Source organism: Lygodium microphyllum, chromosome 10 (genome assembly GCF_053477565.2).
Source record: "Lygodium microphyllum isolate KBCC chromosome 10, Lygodium_microphyllum_v1.1.10, whole genome shotgun sequence".
Lineage (NCBI taxonomy): Eukaryota > Viridiplantae > Streptophyta > Polypodiopsida > Schizaeales > Lygodiaceae > Lygodium > Lygodium microphyllum.
Genome location: NC_141144.1, coordinates 122,655,892 through 122,674,934, shown reverse-complemented (window position 1 = coordinate 122,674,934; position 19,043 = coordinate 122,655,892). Strand labels below are relative to the sequence as shown.

The following is a 19,043-nucleotide window of genomic DNA, read 5'->3' as shown; positions in this document are numbered from 1 at the left end:
ATCGTGAGAATAGATGAGCTTCTTGATCGTCTACAAGGAGCAATGATCTTTTCTAAGATTGATCTTCGGTCAGGATATTACCAGATTAGAGTCAAGAATGAAGATATTTCAAAGACCGCCTTTAACACAAGATATGGTCATTTCGAATTCATTGTGATGTCATTTGGGTTGACAAATGCTCAGCTACCTTCAATAGATTAATGCAGAACATTTTCAGACCTCGTCTCGATGATTTTGTTATTGTATTCTTTGATGATGTCCTAACTTATTCTAAGGAGGAAGAAGATCATGAACCACATCTTCGCATTGTCCTGGAGACAATGAAAACACACAAGCTATATGCCAAGAAGAAGAAGTATGCCTTCTTCAAAAGGAAGATTGAGTACTTGGGATTCATAGTGTTTGTTGAAGGTATATCAGTAGATTCTGCCAAGGTCAAAGATGTTCAAGATTGGCTACCCCCAACCACTATCAAGGAAGTGAGAAGTTTTCTAGGTTTGACAGGATGGTATAGGGTATTCATTAGAAACTATGCCCAAATTGCAGCACCTCTTACAGACCTACTAAAAAAGCAAGTTGCCATTAAGTGGACGTCAATTAAACAATCTAGCTTCGAGCAACTAAAGCATAGTTTGGTAACTGCTCCTATCTTAAGGCTACCTGAGCTAAGCAAGGAATTTGAAGTACAGATACCGGCTCTTTTGCATTGGGATGCGTACTAATGCAGGAAGGTCATCCTGTAGCTTACTCTTCAAGAAAATTAAAAGTCCATGAAAAGAGATATGCTACTCACGACCTGGAGTTGTTAGCTGTGATTCATGCTCTCAAATTATGGAGACATTACTTACTTGGAAATAAGTTTTCCTTAGTCACAAATCATAAAAGTCTTAAGTGAATTTTTACTTAGCCTAATCTTAATATGAGGCAACGATAGTGGATCGAAATTCTGCAGGAGTATGACTTTGAAATTAAGTTCAGACTTGGTAAAGAAAATGTAGTAGCAGATGCCTTTAGTCATAAAGCCTTCCTTAATGCTCTTATCGTTGAAGAACCATCTAGGGCAGAAACTCTGGCTACAATGGTATCAATGCTAACTAAGGACCTAGACTATCAACAATTATTTTGGGAAGTTCAGAATAAGGAACAAGATCCCAAACTCAAGACTAAGTATCAAGAATTCTCTACGGATGAAGACGAATGACTTTTTTATTTCAGAATGAGACTATGCATTTCTTCAAGTTAGACTCTCAAGAGAAGGATACTTTGGGAAGCACATGATTCTCCTTTTTCAGGACACTTGGGATATGCAAAAACTCTTAATGCTGTCAAGAAAAGCTATTACTGGCAAAAACTCAAGGGTGATGTACTTAAGTATGTCGTTGAATGTCTAAATTACCAAAGGGTGAAATTTGAACATGTCAAGTTACCAGGAAAACTCCAGTCACTTGATATTCCCCAAATGAAATGGGAGTTTATTAGCATGGACTTTGTAGTTGGGTTACCTTATGTACAAGGAGGATATAACTCAATAATGGTGATAGTAGACATGCTAACAAAGATCACTCATCTTATTCCAACAAAAACCAATTACAAAGCTTCAGATATTGCTAGGATTTTTGTAAAAGAGATTTTTAGGTTACATGGGTTACCTAAAAGGATCATAAGTGATTGCGATTCTCTTTTCATATCACATTTTTAGAAGAGTTTATTTGAAGCCATTGGAACCCAACTTTGTTTCAACACTGCTTATCATCCACAAACTGATGGGCAGACAGAACGAGTCAATTAAGTAATTGAAGATATTCTCCATGCATATTGCAGCAAGGAACCTAAAAGGTCGATTCAGTATCTGCCCTTAGTGGAATTTGCTTATAGTGCCTCCTATCATCGAAGTATTCAGATGACTCCATTTCAGGCACTATATGGTCAAGATTACCATATGTCACTTAATTTTTCCGATCCTACTCTAAGGGTAGAAGCTTCAAGAAAAATGTTAGAAGAAATGGATGATCAAATCAAGATTATTAGACAAGATATTCAAGCTTTCAAGGACCGATAAAAGATGTATGTTGATCTAAAAAGGCAAGAACGAATCTTCAAAGAGGGAGACATGGTCTTTGTCTGTGTCCATTCAAAGAAGTGTTCTTTGTCTTTAGGAGAAATTAAAAAGCTAAGTCCAAGATATTGTGGACCCTACAAGATTCTCAAGTGCTTAGGACCAACGCTTACAAAATACAAATCCCTGAGAATATAAAAATATACAATGTATTCCATGTTAGCTTATTGAAAGCATATGTGGCTAACCCGAACGATATCCTTGATGATCAACAAGTTGTAATATCTAGTCAAGGAGTTCTTGAGCTACAACATGACAGAGTAATTGACGTAAGAGAGAGAGAGAATTGAGGAGTAGAACTCTTAGAGAATACCTTGTCTAGTGGAAGGATTATCCTGAAGAAAATACTACATGGATAGATGAGAATGCTCTTCATTAACAATACCCACGGTTTCTCTCAAGATGAGGACATCTCGATTTCTCTAAAGGAAGGAGGATGTAATATTTTCATGCAATTAAAAGTTAGTTGGTTAGTTCAAAAGTTAGTTAGTCAATCAATAAGTTACTAAGATTACTAACTAAAGTAAAAACTAACTAATATTAATAACTAACCATTTTTATTAATTAAAATATAAAAAAAATCGAGAGTTGTAACCTGATGTTTTTTTTGAATTAACAAGGATTGTAGCCACCCATTACGAAAATTATCATGTGAACGAAAGTTATGAGCCATATTAGTCATTAATGTCAGTGTGTATAGTATGGATGGTTCAAAAATATTAGATATTTGAACAAAACTAGCATATTTTAGATATTATTGTAAATATTCTAAAAAGATATGAAAATTTTTAGAACAGGATGTCATGTAAAAAAAAAAAGCAAATGGTTTTTGAAGCCAGTTTTGGAGATTTAATACAAAAAAAGGATTGGCGAAATCGCACGCGGTAGATTGCAGTTTAGAGGCAGAAAATAATACTTTGAACAGGGAGAAGAAGGAGGAGTGATCTGAAAGATTTCTAATCAAGTGTCTTGGGTTTTATCCCCCTTTTGGAGCCAATGGAACCATCAGATTTGTGTTTTGAGCATCAGATCATTAATTTTGCCAAGATCCCCTCCACAAAGAGCTCTTCTTCTTAGTCACAACCCTTCTTCTCTAATTCACTACAAATAAAGGTATAGGGAGCAGTTTAGAGAAGCACAAGGAGATCCTGAGAGGTTGCGAGAGAGAGGTAGAGAGCGGGAGATAGAAGAATACCCCTCCAAGAGGTTGCGAGAGAGAGAGAGAGAGAGAGAGAGAGAGAGAGAGAGAGAGAGAGAGAGAGAGAGAGAAGAGTTACCCCAAGAGGCTGCGAGGGAGAGAGTTAGCTCAATTCCCCTCGTCTTAGTCTTCGACTAAGCCATATTCTCCTACGCTCTCCCATCTCAAATCTATTTCGCCTTCCCTATCTCTCGAACCACTTGTGGACGATGGCTCCAATGCGACGAAGTGAAAAGACCACGAGAACCACCGCAATTGGTTAAGGAGTGGGTATTGCTAGAGATACGGAAGTGCTCGAGGTTGTGGGAGTTGCCACTACCAATGGAACATTGGATGTGGCGAACACGAGTGTAGGCAAAGACGAAATTCCTGATGTCGTTGTGCCAAACTAGGTTATTCATTACTAGATTATTATTTTGCCACATAAAATAATTACATAAAATATTATCTTCTATACTTACTCGAATTAACAGCTTCATCTAGAAAGCATACTAGTACAAATATAAACGATTAATCACTATGAATTGCAGCTAAATTAGTTGAGATTTCAAATCGTAGAATCATCTTGGAAATAATTGCTAGAGGTTATTGCACATATGTCTTTATGTGCATTCGATATAGTTAGGTTAAATGTGACAATGTTAAGTGTTGACTAACACTTGTTATGAAAAGTGAAACTCTATTTAAAGTATCTGTAATTTATCTCATTAAGTTAATGGCACAACATCTTTCTTTAAGGAATTTCGCTTATATTGGGTAAGATTGCCCAAATCACAAATTCATGCCTTGCTTAACATGTTGTAAGAGATGTACTCAACACTTCTTTATGGAGAGGAGAATCCTCATTAGAATGTAAGGTTACCTTAGGATAAGGTCTACCTTGGCTATGGAAGCTGTGAGCTGTATGATGGTGTGATTGTCATTGCATCATTTGAACCACCGTAACCGGTCAAGGAGCGGCGGGTATTGCCAGAGATACGGGAGTGCGCGAGGTTGCCGGAGTTGCCACTACCAATGGAACATCGGGTGTGGCGAACACGAGTGCGGGCAAAAACGAAATTCCCGATGTCGTCGTGCCAAACTAGGTTATTCATTACTAGATTATTATTTCGCCACATAGAATAATTACATAAAATATTATATTCTATACTTACACGAATTAACAGCTTCATCTAACAAGCATACTAGAACAAGCATAAACGATTAATCACTATGAATTATAGCTAGATTAGTTGAGATTTCAAATCGTAGAATCATGTTTGAAATAATTGCCGAGGTTATTGCACATATGTCTTTATGCGCATTTGATATAGTTATGGTCAAATGCAACAAGGTTAAGTGTTGACTAACGCTTGCTATGAAAAGTGAAACTCTATTTAAAGGATCTGTAAGTCATCTCATTAAGTTATTGGCATAATATATTTCTTTAAGACATTTTTCTTATGTTGGGTAAGATAGCCCAAATGGAAAATTCATGCCTTGCTTAACATGTTGTAAGAGATGTACTCAACATTTCTTTATGGGGAGAAGAATCCTCATTAGAATGTAAGGTTACCTTAGGATAAGGTTTACCTTGGCTATGGAAGCTGTGAGCTATACGATGGTGTGATTGCCATTGTATCATTTGATATACTTTTGAAAAGATTGTTTGTGTTTGCTAGAATCTAGATCTTTGATTGAAAATATTGACAAATAGAATAAAAGGAAGGATCGTGCTAGGCTACCCCCAAGCTAGTTGCGAGACCCTACTCCAAGGGGGTCATGGTTATCGCTTCGAGAGGCTTAGATTGGCTCTGTAGCGAAAGGTTTGTCCGTAGGGATAGTCTCGGGCAGTAGGAAATATGGGTGCTAGGGGGGCTCTGGCTGTAAATCTTGCATTGTTCCTAGAATCTGACGAGCCGCTTCGTGACCTAGGATGGGATCCTGGAACCTTAAATACTAGTTACGAGGGTGGAAGCTTGGTGGGTAGAATACCTTTGTGGAATTTTGTGTATTTTCCGCAGGGTTGGATAGAAATTGTAATAGGCTTTCAATATAATAAAGAAGTTTGTTTTATTCAAGGATTGTTTGAATTGTATACATGTCTGTGAAATAAATTATGTGAAGGAACTTGTGATTTAACGGATTAATTAAGGAAGCTGATTGTATATGTTTCAATAAATGTGCTGTAGGTAATTAGAAAACTAAAGATGATTCTCTAATCAGAGGAAAGTGGGTGGGTGTAACCCCTGACTGGTCCATCCAACGGTAGGGTGGTCCTGGTTAGATGGGAGCTTTTCTAAATCAGCAATAGAAATAGGAAGACGATAAATTGATCAACTAGTCGTTAGGTAGAATTGACTTGCATTGTTTTAGGGGGCCGGAATGGGATTTTACCCCCCTCTATCTCCCATTCTCTTTGAACCAAGTGCAATGGCAAGTTCACTTCAGATTGAGTAATCCTGTAGAAGTGGGAACTCGAAATTATTGACGCTAGTTGGCTGTTAGGAGACCCGTTTGATTTTAGGAACTTGAAAATTCAGGTTGATCTCAGTGGGTTCGGTTGGAACTCTCCCGTTGTGAAGTAGACTCAGCAGGGCCTAAGTGAAAAACCCCGTGATGTTTCAAGGGAGCGCCGGGTGGCATCATTTTTTGGAAAACCTACTGATGGACTACTAAAAGGTGTGCCGTGGATTGAGATTGGCGGACACCTCACAGATTCAGCAAAAGATTCGGCCCCTTCTCCTATACATTTGGCTTTTGGTGGTGGGCACAAGGATGCCTCCACTTGACTGGGTTTTTGGAAAATCTAAATACAATGGTTTGTCTCAGCCTTGCATGAAGATTCTGTTTCACTTTTCTCAGATTTCAAGTTGCTCGCATATTTGGCTTACTCACAATGCATTCATTTTTGATGCCGCCTTGGGCATTTAGTGTCATGTTGCGAAGCTTAAGGGACTTCTAGAGTGGCAGCTTAACCTTCTACAACATGTTGATATATTGGTTAGAGATGATTTAGTCCCTTGGCATATGGCAATCTCCTCTGTTCCTTTGCCATGACTTTGTATCTTTTATGCACGATGGACTAGAGCCATCTTGCATCTTGTAATCTTGCAATCTTGTACTTGGTTTTTTTCTGTAATTTATACAATTACTTGTTACGAGAGAGAGAGAGAGAGAGAGAGAGAGAGAGATCATATTAACATCCTTGGGAGCCCTATGGGACTAATGAGATACATCCACTGTTACAATCCACTTTGGGCATCTCAACATAGGCAAAAGGAAAACAAAAAATGAGATAAAACAGTAGTACTGTACTCTTATGATTGCTGTAATCTTTCATAGATTCGTTTCTTGGGAGGTGGGGTACAGAAGTCTCTATTGATTGTTTTTCTTCTCTCTACACTGCCCACTTGCCATTCTTCCTTGCCTGTCTGACTTTTCCCAATTCTACTGGTCGATTCTTTAGTTGGAGTGGAGTCAGCTTGTTTCCCATGTTGGAAAGACTTTTACTTCATAACTGCTATTTCTCTATCATGTCCATATAGATTACTCTTGCATGTGTGTCTTTGGGTATTATACCAATGGGCTTCCCCAAGTCCACTAAGGGGATTGCTTTACTCAATTGTTCCTTCAATGGATTTGTTTCAGGGATGAAACCCCGCTCTGATTCTGGTGCAATGTTGTTTTCTACCTGTCCCATCCTGGGGGGAGCCCTCCAATTCTAATCTCCTTTTTGTTGCTCTCAATCCTTTCATTTTCTTTCATTACTGAGATTACTTCTGTGAAAACATGTGCTTTATTTGAATTTATCTTCGGTTCTATTTGGAATCTCTTGCATGGGTTCCTCCTTTACCGTGAGACACATGTCAACACAGGCCAATGTTAAACATTTATGGGATTTAAGCTTGGTAAGTAGGGGCTAATGCCAAGTAAGTTGGTGATGAGGTAGGTATGTGTTAACTTACTAAGAGAAGTAGTTGTGCATGGTTGGGAGGCAAACTGAGGTAGCTCTCACTTTTTGTCTTGCAAATCGAAAATTTTGCTAATTTCTTTGCACAACAGCAGCCACTTTAAGCCTTCTATCACTTTTTCTGGAGCTTTGTATAACATATGAAATGTATGAACAATACGCTTAATGCTCAGAAGATGAAATGAAATGATAATGAAGTCTATGAGCTAGCGAGGTACAATGAATCTATGCTCAAGGAGTGGAGGTGCTGATTGCAACGTAGCTGGAGTGGAAGTCTTTGCTCAAAGCAGAGGTAGGCAGATCCCCCTGACTCGGGGTTCAGGGCTGTGGGTTACTGAATCAGTAGGATGAGTGTACATATGCTGAAGGCTGGCGATGTGGAGGAGGATTTGCCATGAAAGTTTGGTAAAATTGGCATGAAAGTGGTTTGTCCCTTGGTCTCATAAATTTAGAACGTTTTGAGATGTATCCTACTGAGAACTCTTGGTTTTTGGTTTTAATTTGAATCTCTTTTTGGGGCTGTACAAGAGTGAAATAAATGATTATTAGAGAATCATATGGGACATAATTTTGGATTGCTTAGCAGAAAAATGATGTCTTGCCACAATCACATCTCCAAAGTGATCTTATGGGAGAGAGTATGAAACTGGCAAATATGGTCAATATTTGATGATGAAAAGAAAGCTGCTTTATGTGAACCAAAACAATGCTAATACAACTTAAAAGTGAAGAATAGCTTGGCTTGGGCAGCCATGTCATAGAAAGCACCATCATGAGGTGATGGCATAGGGCACTGAATAGGCTTATTGATGAATGCCAGCATGTCTTATTTGTTAAGGATGGAGGTTGGTAGGTCACAGGGAATCAGGAAATGCTGTGCTGCTGTTGCAATTCCCAGTGTCCACTGGTAATAGATGGGAAGTAGAGGTACACGGAATGCCATCTGATATTGGTGCCATTGCTGCAACAACACAAATGCCTCTTAGCTGCTGCACACGTAGGAATTTCAGACTGCTATAGGTGCCTGCCCACAAAAATGCAGCTGTTGCTGTGTCCTTGAAGACTGGTGACACAGAAAATCTGCACTGCGAGATGAAGAGAAAAGTCTCTTAGCTAAGGGGGATATGCAACTGCTATGGCTTGATCAGGATGGAAAACTTAAAAGGGAGAGGTGTGCAGACTGCTGGACAGCAGGGAACTGGTTGAAACAGCAATAGGAAGCCTCAAACTATGGAGTCAAAGCTTTGGGAGGTTGTGCTCAGTAGATGGTAGCAAAAGTTGCTGTCAGTCACGGGCTGCTTGCTTTTGAAAACACAGCAGTTTTGGCATAAGATGAGTTCACCTCTGTTCGGCAATGTTGGGCAGAAAAATTCTGTGGGCAGGTGAGGTATTTGAACTTTGCAGGCTGAAATGCAGCAATTTGCTGCAGAGAACACAGGTTTTAAGCATTTTGGCTGCAGTTTGGGTGATGATACCCAGCCAGAACAAACGCAGAAGCTGGGAAAGATTGGAAGAATAGAATTGCTGAGGAGCTGAAGAAGGTGATGAATAATCTGCAAAGTATTGAAGAAGGCTGATATACAAAACAGCACTTGCATGTGCATTGGTGAGGGTGATGCAGTGAGGGCGGTGCAGTGAGGGTGATGGTGTGAAGAAGACTGGAAGTTTGGGAGACAATGAACTGATTGATAGTTGCCCAAGTCCTAGAAAGGACGACAGGACTTACTGACCCTTGACTAGTCTGTCAAGTGTCCAGGGCCCAGAAGCCATAGAATTACCGTTGTTGAAGCAGCCCCTATAGACATTCTGTAAATCACACAACTATGGACACTGACCAAACCTAGACCTAAACTGGATAGAATGCATGCTTGGCATGGCAATAACAATCTGGCAGGTTTTTGTTCTCTAAGAAAAATGTAGTCTGTCTGGCAGTTGCTCTCATTGCATCATGCGTGGTAGCAAGGGAATCACTTTCTCCCCAATGGTTAACTGTTCAATGTGTTCCCATTGCGAAATATCCATCATTTTTTTCCCCCTGTTCCCAGTTTCCCTGGAGTCTAATTAGACTTAAGAAGTAAACTAAGATTTGCTTCTGCTTTTTAGAAACTTTTCAAGTGTCTATGTGAATCACTTTCTCCCCAGTGGTTAACTGTTCAATGTGTTCCCATTGCCAAATATCCATCAAATTTTTTTCCCCTGTTCCCAGTTTCCCTGGAGTCTAATTAGACTTAAGAAGTAAACTAAGATTTGCTTCTGCTTTTTAGAAACTTTTCAAGTGTCTATGTTTTTTCACCTACAAGTTAGATTTTGTGCAAAAGTACTAGAATTTTGTTTCAAGATTCTCTTTTTTTCCTGAATTATTTGAAATTCCTCCTCTCATTTGCCCCTTGTTCTCATTTGTCTAAGGAGCTTGGGTTCTGTTTCAATTCCTTTTCTTAGGGTGCTATGACTGGTTGTGCTTTTCCTCCTATAAGCTGTAATATCAGTAAGTAGATCATGAAGTACAAGCTTCTACACAATTTTCTGTGCACCATGTGTGACAGTCCAAACCTTATTCAAAAGCTCCTCATTGTGGCATTGATAGGAAAGGAATGAAGCTTTATTTACTTTTTCTTTGCAGGTGGGATGATGCTCGCAAGCTACTGGAAGAGATGCAAACTGATGGCATGCCTAGCTTGCATGTTATAGTTGCTGGTTTAATACAAGGAAACTTTGATGAGAGTAGTAACTGGCATGAGATTGTGGAGCCGGCATTTGATTCTATCAAGGTCAATGGGATTGCCAGTAATATGATGTTTTATAATGCTCTCTTAGATTCTCTATGGTGGTCTGGTCAAAAATCCCGTGCAGCACGTGTGTTCAATGATGCAAGAAAACGGGGTGTCTTTCCTGAAGCCTTTACCAAGACAAATACAATCTGGTCCATTGATGTGCACAGGTAAGCTTGTGGTGGTTTTTTCTTTTTAGGAGGTGAAGCTTGCAATGGCCATCTTCATCCCCTCATGCTATGAAGGCTGTGTTAACAACTAAAGAAGCTTGCCTTTGAGATGGTATTAGGTGATATTTTTGTGTGATTTACAGAATGTCTATAGGGGCTGCTTCAACAACGGTAATTCTATGGCTTGAGGAAATGCAAGTGGGAATGAAAGTACCAGAAGAACTGCCGGAGTTTTTCAGCGTAGTTACTAAGTAATTAGGCTAAACTTTATCACCGAGTGCAATATTTTTCTAAGACAAGCCCTTGGAGGTGGTCTTGTGCTTTTTTCCTTACCAATTCAGGTTTTTCGCAGGAGGACTGACAGTTCTGAGGTAGATGAACCAGAGGCACCAGTATCGAGAGCTGTGCTTAGCTTATTGGAGAGCATTGGTGCACCCTTTAAGTTTGCTCCTTGGAACGAGGGTCGAATTCTCAGCTTCAAGAACCTTTTAAGTTCCTGGCTTCTCGAAAATTGTATTCCAGAGGAGTTCCTTCTAGATGCTCCCCTTCCATTGACGAATGTCTTTTCCACTAATACGACTACACATTCTCCTTCTGAAAATAACATGGCAGTTGTCTAGTTTATATAGCAGGTTGGGTAGCCAGATTTATGAGGCGTAAATGCCAGAAGTGTACAGTCTTTTCTCAGAAATGAAATTTTGATTCTGACAGGAAAGTGGGGTCATCCATGAGGGTATAGTAAATAATGTTTAATGCTTGCTGCAATGCTGCTCATCAAAGGAGTAATTTGACTGAACTGACCTGTGTGCGCAACTCCAGCCCTCTGCAGTACATGTATGTAATGCAGAAATGGGCAGCTGCTGTACGAGGTGGGCCTCAAGGGTGAATGAGATATGAGCAGGTACATTGCATCATCTTCCAGTTGCTGTTGATGATCAATAACTGCTTTGCAGCATGAAGCATAGGGCATTTGCATCAATGAGATGAGGGGCATGAATCCGTTCAATCCTGTAAGCAGTTACTGTGCACAAGGAGTGTTATTAATGTCGAGACTGTGAACCATTGGGCATCTGCATCAATGATTTGAGGGGCATGGACCTTTTCAAACCTGTAAGCAGTTACTCTATGTACAAGGAGTGTTATCATAGCCTGAACCTGTACCCTAGCCTATCAAGCATGCTTCTAAGTCTGAGGTGGGAAGGTGGGTGCTGTAGGTGCCAGGAGATAAAGCAAAGGCACAATGCTGGGCTACTATGGAACATCTGCACAGACAAGATTGAGGAGAGTAACCTGACTCGGCCAACGATTTTCCCACAGCAAACCTGTTATGAGCTACAACTAGGTTATGGCAACGTGGAAAGCCTAAAGGTATGCCCTAGCCATCTCCAGAAGTCTGTCAAAATTTGGAAACACTGTATTTCATACTGTGCTCTCTGTAGCTCCTTGAATTTGCAACAAGCACACATAGGCCTCAAACCCCAGTATATTCAGGTCTCCAAGAGACAACTCATGGTCTTCTACAACAACAAAAAAAGAAGTAACCATTGTAAAGCAAATGTATTTTCAAATTTGCAACCATGGGCGTTTTTGGAAGCACCTGAATGGAAAAAACCTTAATTTGAAGAAAGCATTGAAATGAATCCATCTATGGTTTCTTCTGAGAACTGTCAATCAACTGCATATAGATCATTTTTAAATAGTTTGGTATGCCTAAAGGTCATAAAATGCTGTCTTATGATGCTTTGCTTGTAACGCGCCTCCATTTGGGCCTTTATATGAGAAAGTTCTAGTTGAATTTATCTCCTCAATATTCAATGGCAACACCATTTTATAACGTGCCTCTGATTGGGTCTTCATTTGAGGAATTGCAAGGTATATTTTACTAGGTAATATCCAATGACAACACAAAACATCACTACCACTCAGTGAACCTAATGCACAACCAAAGGAGAAATCATTCATAGTTTTTTGGGAGTAAGACGAGTGTACAATTAGGTTCTTATGCCAAACATAGGGTGCTACTTGAAATGCATCAATGTGTTGAGAGTAGAGCAGCTCAAAAACTAAGATGATGAGTAGTTGGATTCAATATCTCAATACCCTATCTCATTGATACTTAAGGAACAAAATGGAAACGAGCATCCAAATGAAGTTGAGAAGAGACAAAAAATGGCAAGATAAGAATCGTCCCCTCTTAAATTGTAGAAGTACGGGGTTCCAATTGCAACTTGTTCAAATGGTTGATCCAAGCTCTTTTAAAGTAGAGCCTTAGTAAAAGACATTGGTCACAATTGTCATGGTTAGGGATGTACTCCAAAGAAATCACATGTTCCTCAATTTACTCTTAAAAACAAATCTTTTATGTATTTAGTCCTTGGAGGAAAGACTGGTCTTTGTGGTAATCCCATAGAATGTTGATTGTTAGATGTAGAGAATAGGTAGTAAGTTGTTGCTCAACATAAATCATGGAGCATCTATCATAAATATGGATTGCCAAGTCTTACGAAGACATTGGATGCAATTCGCAAGGTAGGAACATATGTGAAGGAAGATAGTTTGTTGCTCAAATTGTTCTGGTAAACAACTCTTATGCACTTGGTTTGGTGCTGAAAATAAACTCTTATGTACTTGGTCCTTGAATGTAAGATTGGATTCTTTGATAAAATTCTATGTTCTTGTTTCTTGAATGGAACATTGGATTGCTTGTTAATCTTGCAACATTCTAATTGTTAGACATAAAGAATAAATGGTAGACAATTGTCGCCCTTAACTGAAATAATCGAATGTCTATCACAAATAGAAAGTCTCCAAAGTAACATTATCGATGGCTTCATACTTTGTTTGTTTACTTGTTAAGGAGGCAACCTTCCATAGCTCCAATTGGATATAGACAATACTTCTTACTGTTATTAAGAACTTTTAAGTAGTAGAAGCATGAAATGCCAATAAAGATGTCACTAGTAAAAATGCAACCTTGGTATGAATGTTGGGCCCCTTTGATGGTGGATGGAGTGTAATAATGCTGGAAGCTCTCAAAGTGGTCGTAAAACACTTCAAGAACTTCCTTGGAGTGGTAGAAGATTCAGTTGAATCATTTTATATAAGTAGGAGGGATGTGCTTAGCTTGGGTTTTGCATTAATCTTATGGCACTCTTATATTTGATGTAAAGTATGGTGTTTGTTTTATATATAAATACATGGAGTTGTTAGTGTCATAGAACACTTAATAATTTCCCCTTAAAGATGATCCTTGTGTGCATGCCAGCTCTTCTTGATTTACTATAAATACATGGAGTTGTTGGTGTCATAGAACACTTAATAATTTCCCCTTAAAGATGATCCTACTTGTCTATGGGAGGGCCACTCATAGCTTTTCTCCACCTAGGCATAGTCATTGTCATAGTCTTGCAACGATACAAAAAATCATGAAGTGTCAATAGGAAGATACTTGATGCTTGATAGTCAACTTATTTAAACCTTACGGTTGTCTAATGATGGAGGGTAATCAATGATTTTGAGAGTTGTCAAAGTGGTCTCAAAATGTTTTGAGAGTTTATTTCTTGGAGTGTAAGAGGTAGGGAAGCAAGGGTAGGAGGTTTGTGATGCTTAATGTGGGTTATGAAAACTCACCAACTTATCTTCATCCCAACAATAGCAATGCTATTCAACAAAGTCATCAAAGGCCCTTGAAATTTTCTTTTGAAAGTAAACCCAAATTTTCCTAAGATACTCATAATCTAGAATACCCTATAACTTTGGTCTACATAGGGAAGAATGCTCTATGTTGCTCACCGTTAAGATGAGCATACACATTTTTGAACTCTTCTTGAATCTTAGCAAACTTGTAACCAAACCATAGCCACAAGTAATGGGCAAGATGAAGCCTTGGGATGCACAAGTGTCATTTCCATAAAGAAACTTTGCCTGAAAGAAGTGTGATGTCACCTATCCCATGCTTCACAAATGTCCCCTTTGAAGGCGTATCTTTCTCTTAAAAAATAGTCTTTTTGAGTAGTTAACACGTCTAATGTACCATTTTTCCTCCTTTTGTGCACGTACTCACATACGCATATCCTAAAAAATTGATTTCAAGGATCCCACATTTGTATTGCCTTCTTGAGCTTATATCTTGACCCTTGGTATATATTTCGACACTTGGCTTATCAGCTCATTGGTTTGAGCAAAATGGAAACATCCAATTTGGCACATTCTCTCTCTCCTTGCAACTTGGATTATGTTTTCATGGAATACTTTCATCCCCACAATATGTTGCTATGCTAGGAATGTAAAATGGAGGTGCTTTTGTTTTAGCATTAAAGAGATTTCTAACTCATTGGTGCTTCCCATCAAAGGGGATATTTTGAATGTTGTGTGGATTGATATATCTAGAGTAGGAAATCTTCAATAGTCACTAGCTATCAATTTTTTAAACTCTTTCTTCACATCTTTAAACATGTTGCAAAGAGGTTGGCACCTAATTCTTTTAAACAGAAAAAAACAAGTATGCATGCACACAAATATCTTTAACTCATTGGTGCTTCCCATCAAAGGGGATATTTTGAATGTTGTGTGGATTGATATCTCTAGAGCAGGAAATCTTCAATAGTCACTAGCTATCAATTTTCTTTATCCTTTCTTTAAATATTTAAACATGTTGTCAAGAGGCTAAAAATCCACCCTTTATTTAAATCTTTAAACATGTTGCAAAGAGGTTGGCACCTAATGGCTTTAAAAAGAAAAAACAAGCATGCATGCATAGAATGCACACTTATATTTTTCACTTGATAGTGTGATAGTGAAGTCATGAATACACATATGTACACAAGTTTTTGATGATCCTATGATCTATATTCTCAACCTATGAAGTTCCTTTGGAAATTTGGTCTTAAGGATAATAAATATTTTAAATTTCCATCCATTATAACAATGCCATCCCCATCCCTATGCCATGGTTTTGGCCATTTCCCATCATGTCCTTGTTCTTATTGCCGTTCTTGTTCAATACCACTTTGTGACTATGAACCAAACACTAATAAACTCCATAGCCATAGCCATAATGTTAATTACTCTATAGAAAATAGAGTCCTCTCTAGAAATTACATTAAGAAGAGGTGAGTTGGTAAAGACTATTGGGTTCTTTGGGATATTTCCAAGGATATTTTCTTGCGAGTCTACTAGAGAATGGGAAGCATCAAATTGCATTGGCTTTAGGATTTCTTGTTTGGGCACATTGAGCTAGTTAAGATGGCCAACCAACCACTTGTGCTTGATGTCTTGTGATTCCTTACCCTTGGTTATATATGTATAACATTGTATCTACTATTTTCAATAGAGTTGTTGGATTGCTTATCCTCCTTTAGTCACTCCTTTGTGTATTTGCATTTTTATGGCTTCACTCATGGGATTAAAGAGGTGTGTTGAGAAATAGGCTTATCCTCGCTTATCTTAATTGGATGATGTTGTGGGAGTGTGTACCATGTGTTGGAGATGTGACTTGCACTTCGCCTTCTCTTTGCAAACAATAGAGAATTGTTTACTTTTGTTGAAAAGAATACATAAATTCAATATCTTTAAGTAAGCTAACTTTTTATGGTGGATTTTTATAAAAGTTTAAAATAATAAACAATATAAAAAGTATAATTATAGTATATTTAGTATAAAAAATAGATTGTACTTCAATTTACTTAAAAAGTGTACACACACATACACATAAAATAATTGTAATTCAAATTACTCAAGTTACTAGAAATAAAACATATATATGTAAAAGTATAATGCTTGCTTTATTTGTCAATGTATATTAACCCATACAAGCTAAAGTAGAAGAAACAAAAGATATGTGATGGGATGTGAACTCGTTTGGTGATACATTGATAACTTAGAGAAATTGAAAATAATTTCATGTATCAATGGGCTACATGCACAGGTGGATATCCTGCAGGGAGAGGCCATCCATCATTAATACGTTGCAAACTTGTTATACTTTGATAGCAGTCAGAGATGCCTATCCATAGTAGATAGCAATTTCATGCATAATGGATCCTTCAAAGGTAAACTTGTATATGGAGTAAAGGAGAAAGCAACCGAAGTGGACTCTGACACTTGTGACCCAATTCTACTTGTTGGTTCTTACTACTATGTGGTTTTGGTTGGCTTGGAGGTACGAGTCCCTTTCCGTATCCATATCTTGTTGTGCATTTGATGAATCACAATTCGTTGTGATTGCAATCTAGTGCTATCAATGGAGATATTCTTGATTAGATGACATTGCTAGAACTTGTAGCACACAATACTCTTTTTTTCATTTTTAAAGTTCAAATGAATGGTGCATGTATTTAAAGTTAAAATATCTAAGGATCATGTTTTTTGCGCGCGCGCGCGCGCACACACACACACACACAATTGTTATTCAAATTACTTAAATTACTTTTCAAAGTATAATGGTTGCTTTATTTATCCATGCATATTAACTCATACAAGCTAAAATAGAAGCAATATAAGATATGTGATGGGATGTGGACTTGTTTGGTGATATGTTGATAACTTAGAGAAATTGAAAATAATTTCATGTGTCAAGTATAGAAGTTGTGAATAGTAACTTACAAAGTTTTAAGTGACAATCAAAACCTCTTGGGGTTGCATATGTAAAGATACACTAAAGAGTAATTTTGACAAGTATTGTTTGAGTTAGTGAATGTGGAATTTACATGACAGATGGATTAATTGCCAATAAAAGATGGTAGTCAATAAATGGTTATGTGCCCAAATGGAATTTTTTCTTGAGACTATTAACACATATGAAAAGAAAATATAGCATATGTAACAAGTTCTCAAAGAGTAATTACTTGTTTAGGAGGACCAAATCCACAAGTTTCTAAGATGTGGTCTTTGTTGAAAGTAATCTTATAGAGCTAATATCCAATTGTCAATTTTTGAAATAGTAAAATGATGAAATGCTCACCTTTTTATGTACTACATCTTTACCATTTGTATCTTCTAGATTTGATGTATACTTGCAATTTAGTTATGTATAATAGTTAATGTATCTTAGTAGGTTGATTGAATCTCACATACCCATTTGATAGGTAGGTGCTCGATGGTGTGGGAAAAAGCTTCTCTTCACATTCAATCATGAGATAACGGTCAAAGGAGGAAGCATAGGAAACTCTTTAAACATCATGGATCACCTTCAACATTTGTAGCCGTCCAAGATGAAATATTAACCTATTGAATTATAAAATAAAGGGTATGGACTCTTGAACTTCAATAGAATGTGTAGGTTGAAGTCTCAAGGTATGGGTTTGGGCAATACCATCATTACAAAGGATTGTTAAAGTGGTAAAGCATGTTGTGTTAAGAAACTATCAAGAATTAAATTCTCAAGAAGTACAAATAGATCAAATTGGAGACCTTGATCCTATCCATGCACATGTACATAAAATTAGTTTGTACACCTTCAATATTCGACATAACTATCATGTTAACCTCATTGATGATATTTGTAGATAAACTTCTCTATTCTTCATGAAATCCAAGGCTAAAATATTTGATAATATTCAACCACTTTAGTATTAAAATTTAGACTATGATAGGTAGAAGTCTTGGGTTTGATAATAGAGGAGAGTTCTTATCTAAAGAACTTATCCAACCTCCTAGAACTAGGAATAAGAAGGCACCTTACATGCACTTATCCACATTAGAAAAATGATATGCAAAATTCTATTGGGTTAAAGTTTTGAAAACTACTTTGTACTCGATGAATGTGTCATCTGTTTAAATATTGAGATGCATTACACCATATGAAGCTTCTATGCAACCAAGACTTAGTAGTGGGAGTAAAGCTGACAAGGCTTATGATTCGATCACGAAGAAATTTTTTGTCAATAGATGTCATATTTGATGATAATTTAAGCTTGAAATTAGTTTATACTTTAGATTTGGACACATTCTCTTCATATTCTCTCATTTATGTATTTGACTATCACAATGCATGATATTGGTCTTATTTTCGATTCACTTGGCCACATATTCATTTCTCAATAAAAAGTATCTTCAATCCATTGTTGAAGGATTTGGTTGACCAAATCTAAAATTGTTTCTACATCCATGGAATCAAACCTCAAAATAAGTATGAAAATGGTTTTGAGCTTTCAAAGGACTAATGATAGCCACGTTCTTTTTTTAAAGATTGAAGGACATGATATTATGCTTGTTTTACCTAGGGTGGATGGTGTGATATTAACAAAAGTGATAGTGCTTTGGTGGAGGGTGTTAAATCCAAAATTTCTCATGTGTTTGAAACAAAAGTCCATGTATACTTTTCTTGTATCCATGGAATTGGAATCTACATGATGAAGTCAAGCAACATATTCATTTCTCAACAAAAGTTTGTTCAATCCATTGTTGAAGGATTTGGTTGGTCAATTCCATATATATATGTACATCCATGGAATCAAACCTCAAAATAATTAAGCATGAAAATTTCATTTTTTGTGATGCTACAATATGTAGGCATCTTTCACAATAATGTGCAACTTTAAGGAAGAGGTACACATGAAACAACCATAGGTATATGTGTAGCTTTGAGGAAGAGATACACACAAATCAACCCTAGGCATATGTTGTATTGTGTAAAGAGCATTTGGTATGCGAGTTGAAAAAGATGTTATTGGAGAAACCTCCAAGAGCTTGATATACATGACCATCTTAATTTTCAAGTTTTTCGGAAGTGTAATGGTGGCCACACTCTCTACTGCACGATCAAAGGACATGATATTGTGCTTGTTTTATGTTAGGTGGATGGTGTGTTATTAACAAAATAAATTATGCTTGCATGGGT

General features: G+C 37.5%; 1 protein-coding gene across 3 annotated transcripts in view; it reads left to right on the top strand.

Annotated features, from left to right (window-relative positions):
• The window catches only part of LOC148030516 (pentatricopeptide repeat-containing protein At1g74850, chloroplastic-like), a 48,682-nt gene extending 36,830 nt beyond the window's left edge, over positions 1–11,852 (top strand). Inside the window, exons 3-6 of one of the 3 annotated variants that reach the window (XR_015692205.1) lie at positions 9,887–10,204; positions 10,348–10,455; positions 10,557–11,105; positions 11,419–11,851. Coding sequence is in view for 1 of the 3 variants with exons in the window: in XM_087686853.1 (XP_087542979.1) it covers positions 9,887–10,204; positions 10,348–10,455; positions 10,557–10,824 (694 nt within the window). In the remaining 2 variants the exon portion in view is untranslated. Of the gene's footprint in view, positions 1–9,886; positions 10,205–10,347; positions 10,456–10,556 lie in introns of all 3 variants that reach the window. The other 2 variants (XR_015692204.1, XM_087686853.1) reach the window with 2 other exon arrangements.
• Positions 11,853–19,043: the final 7,191 nt, after the last annotated feature.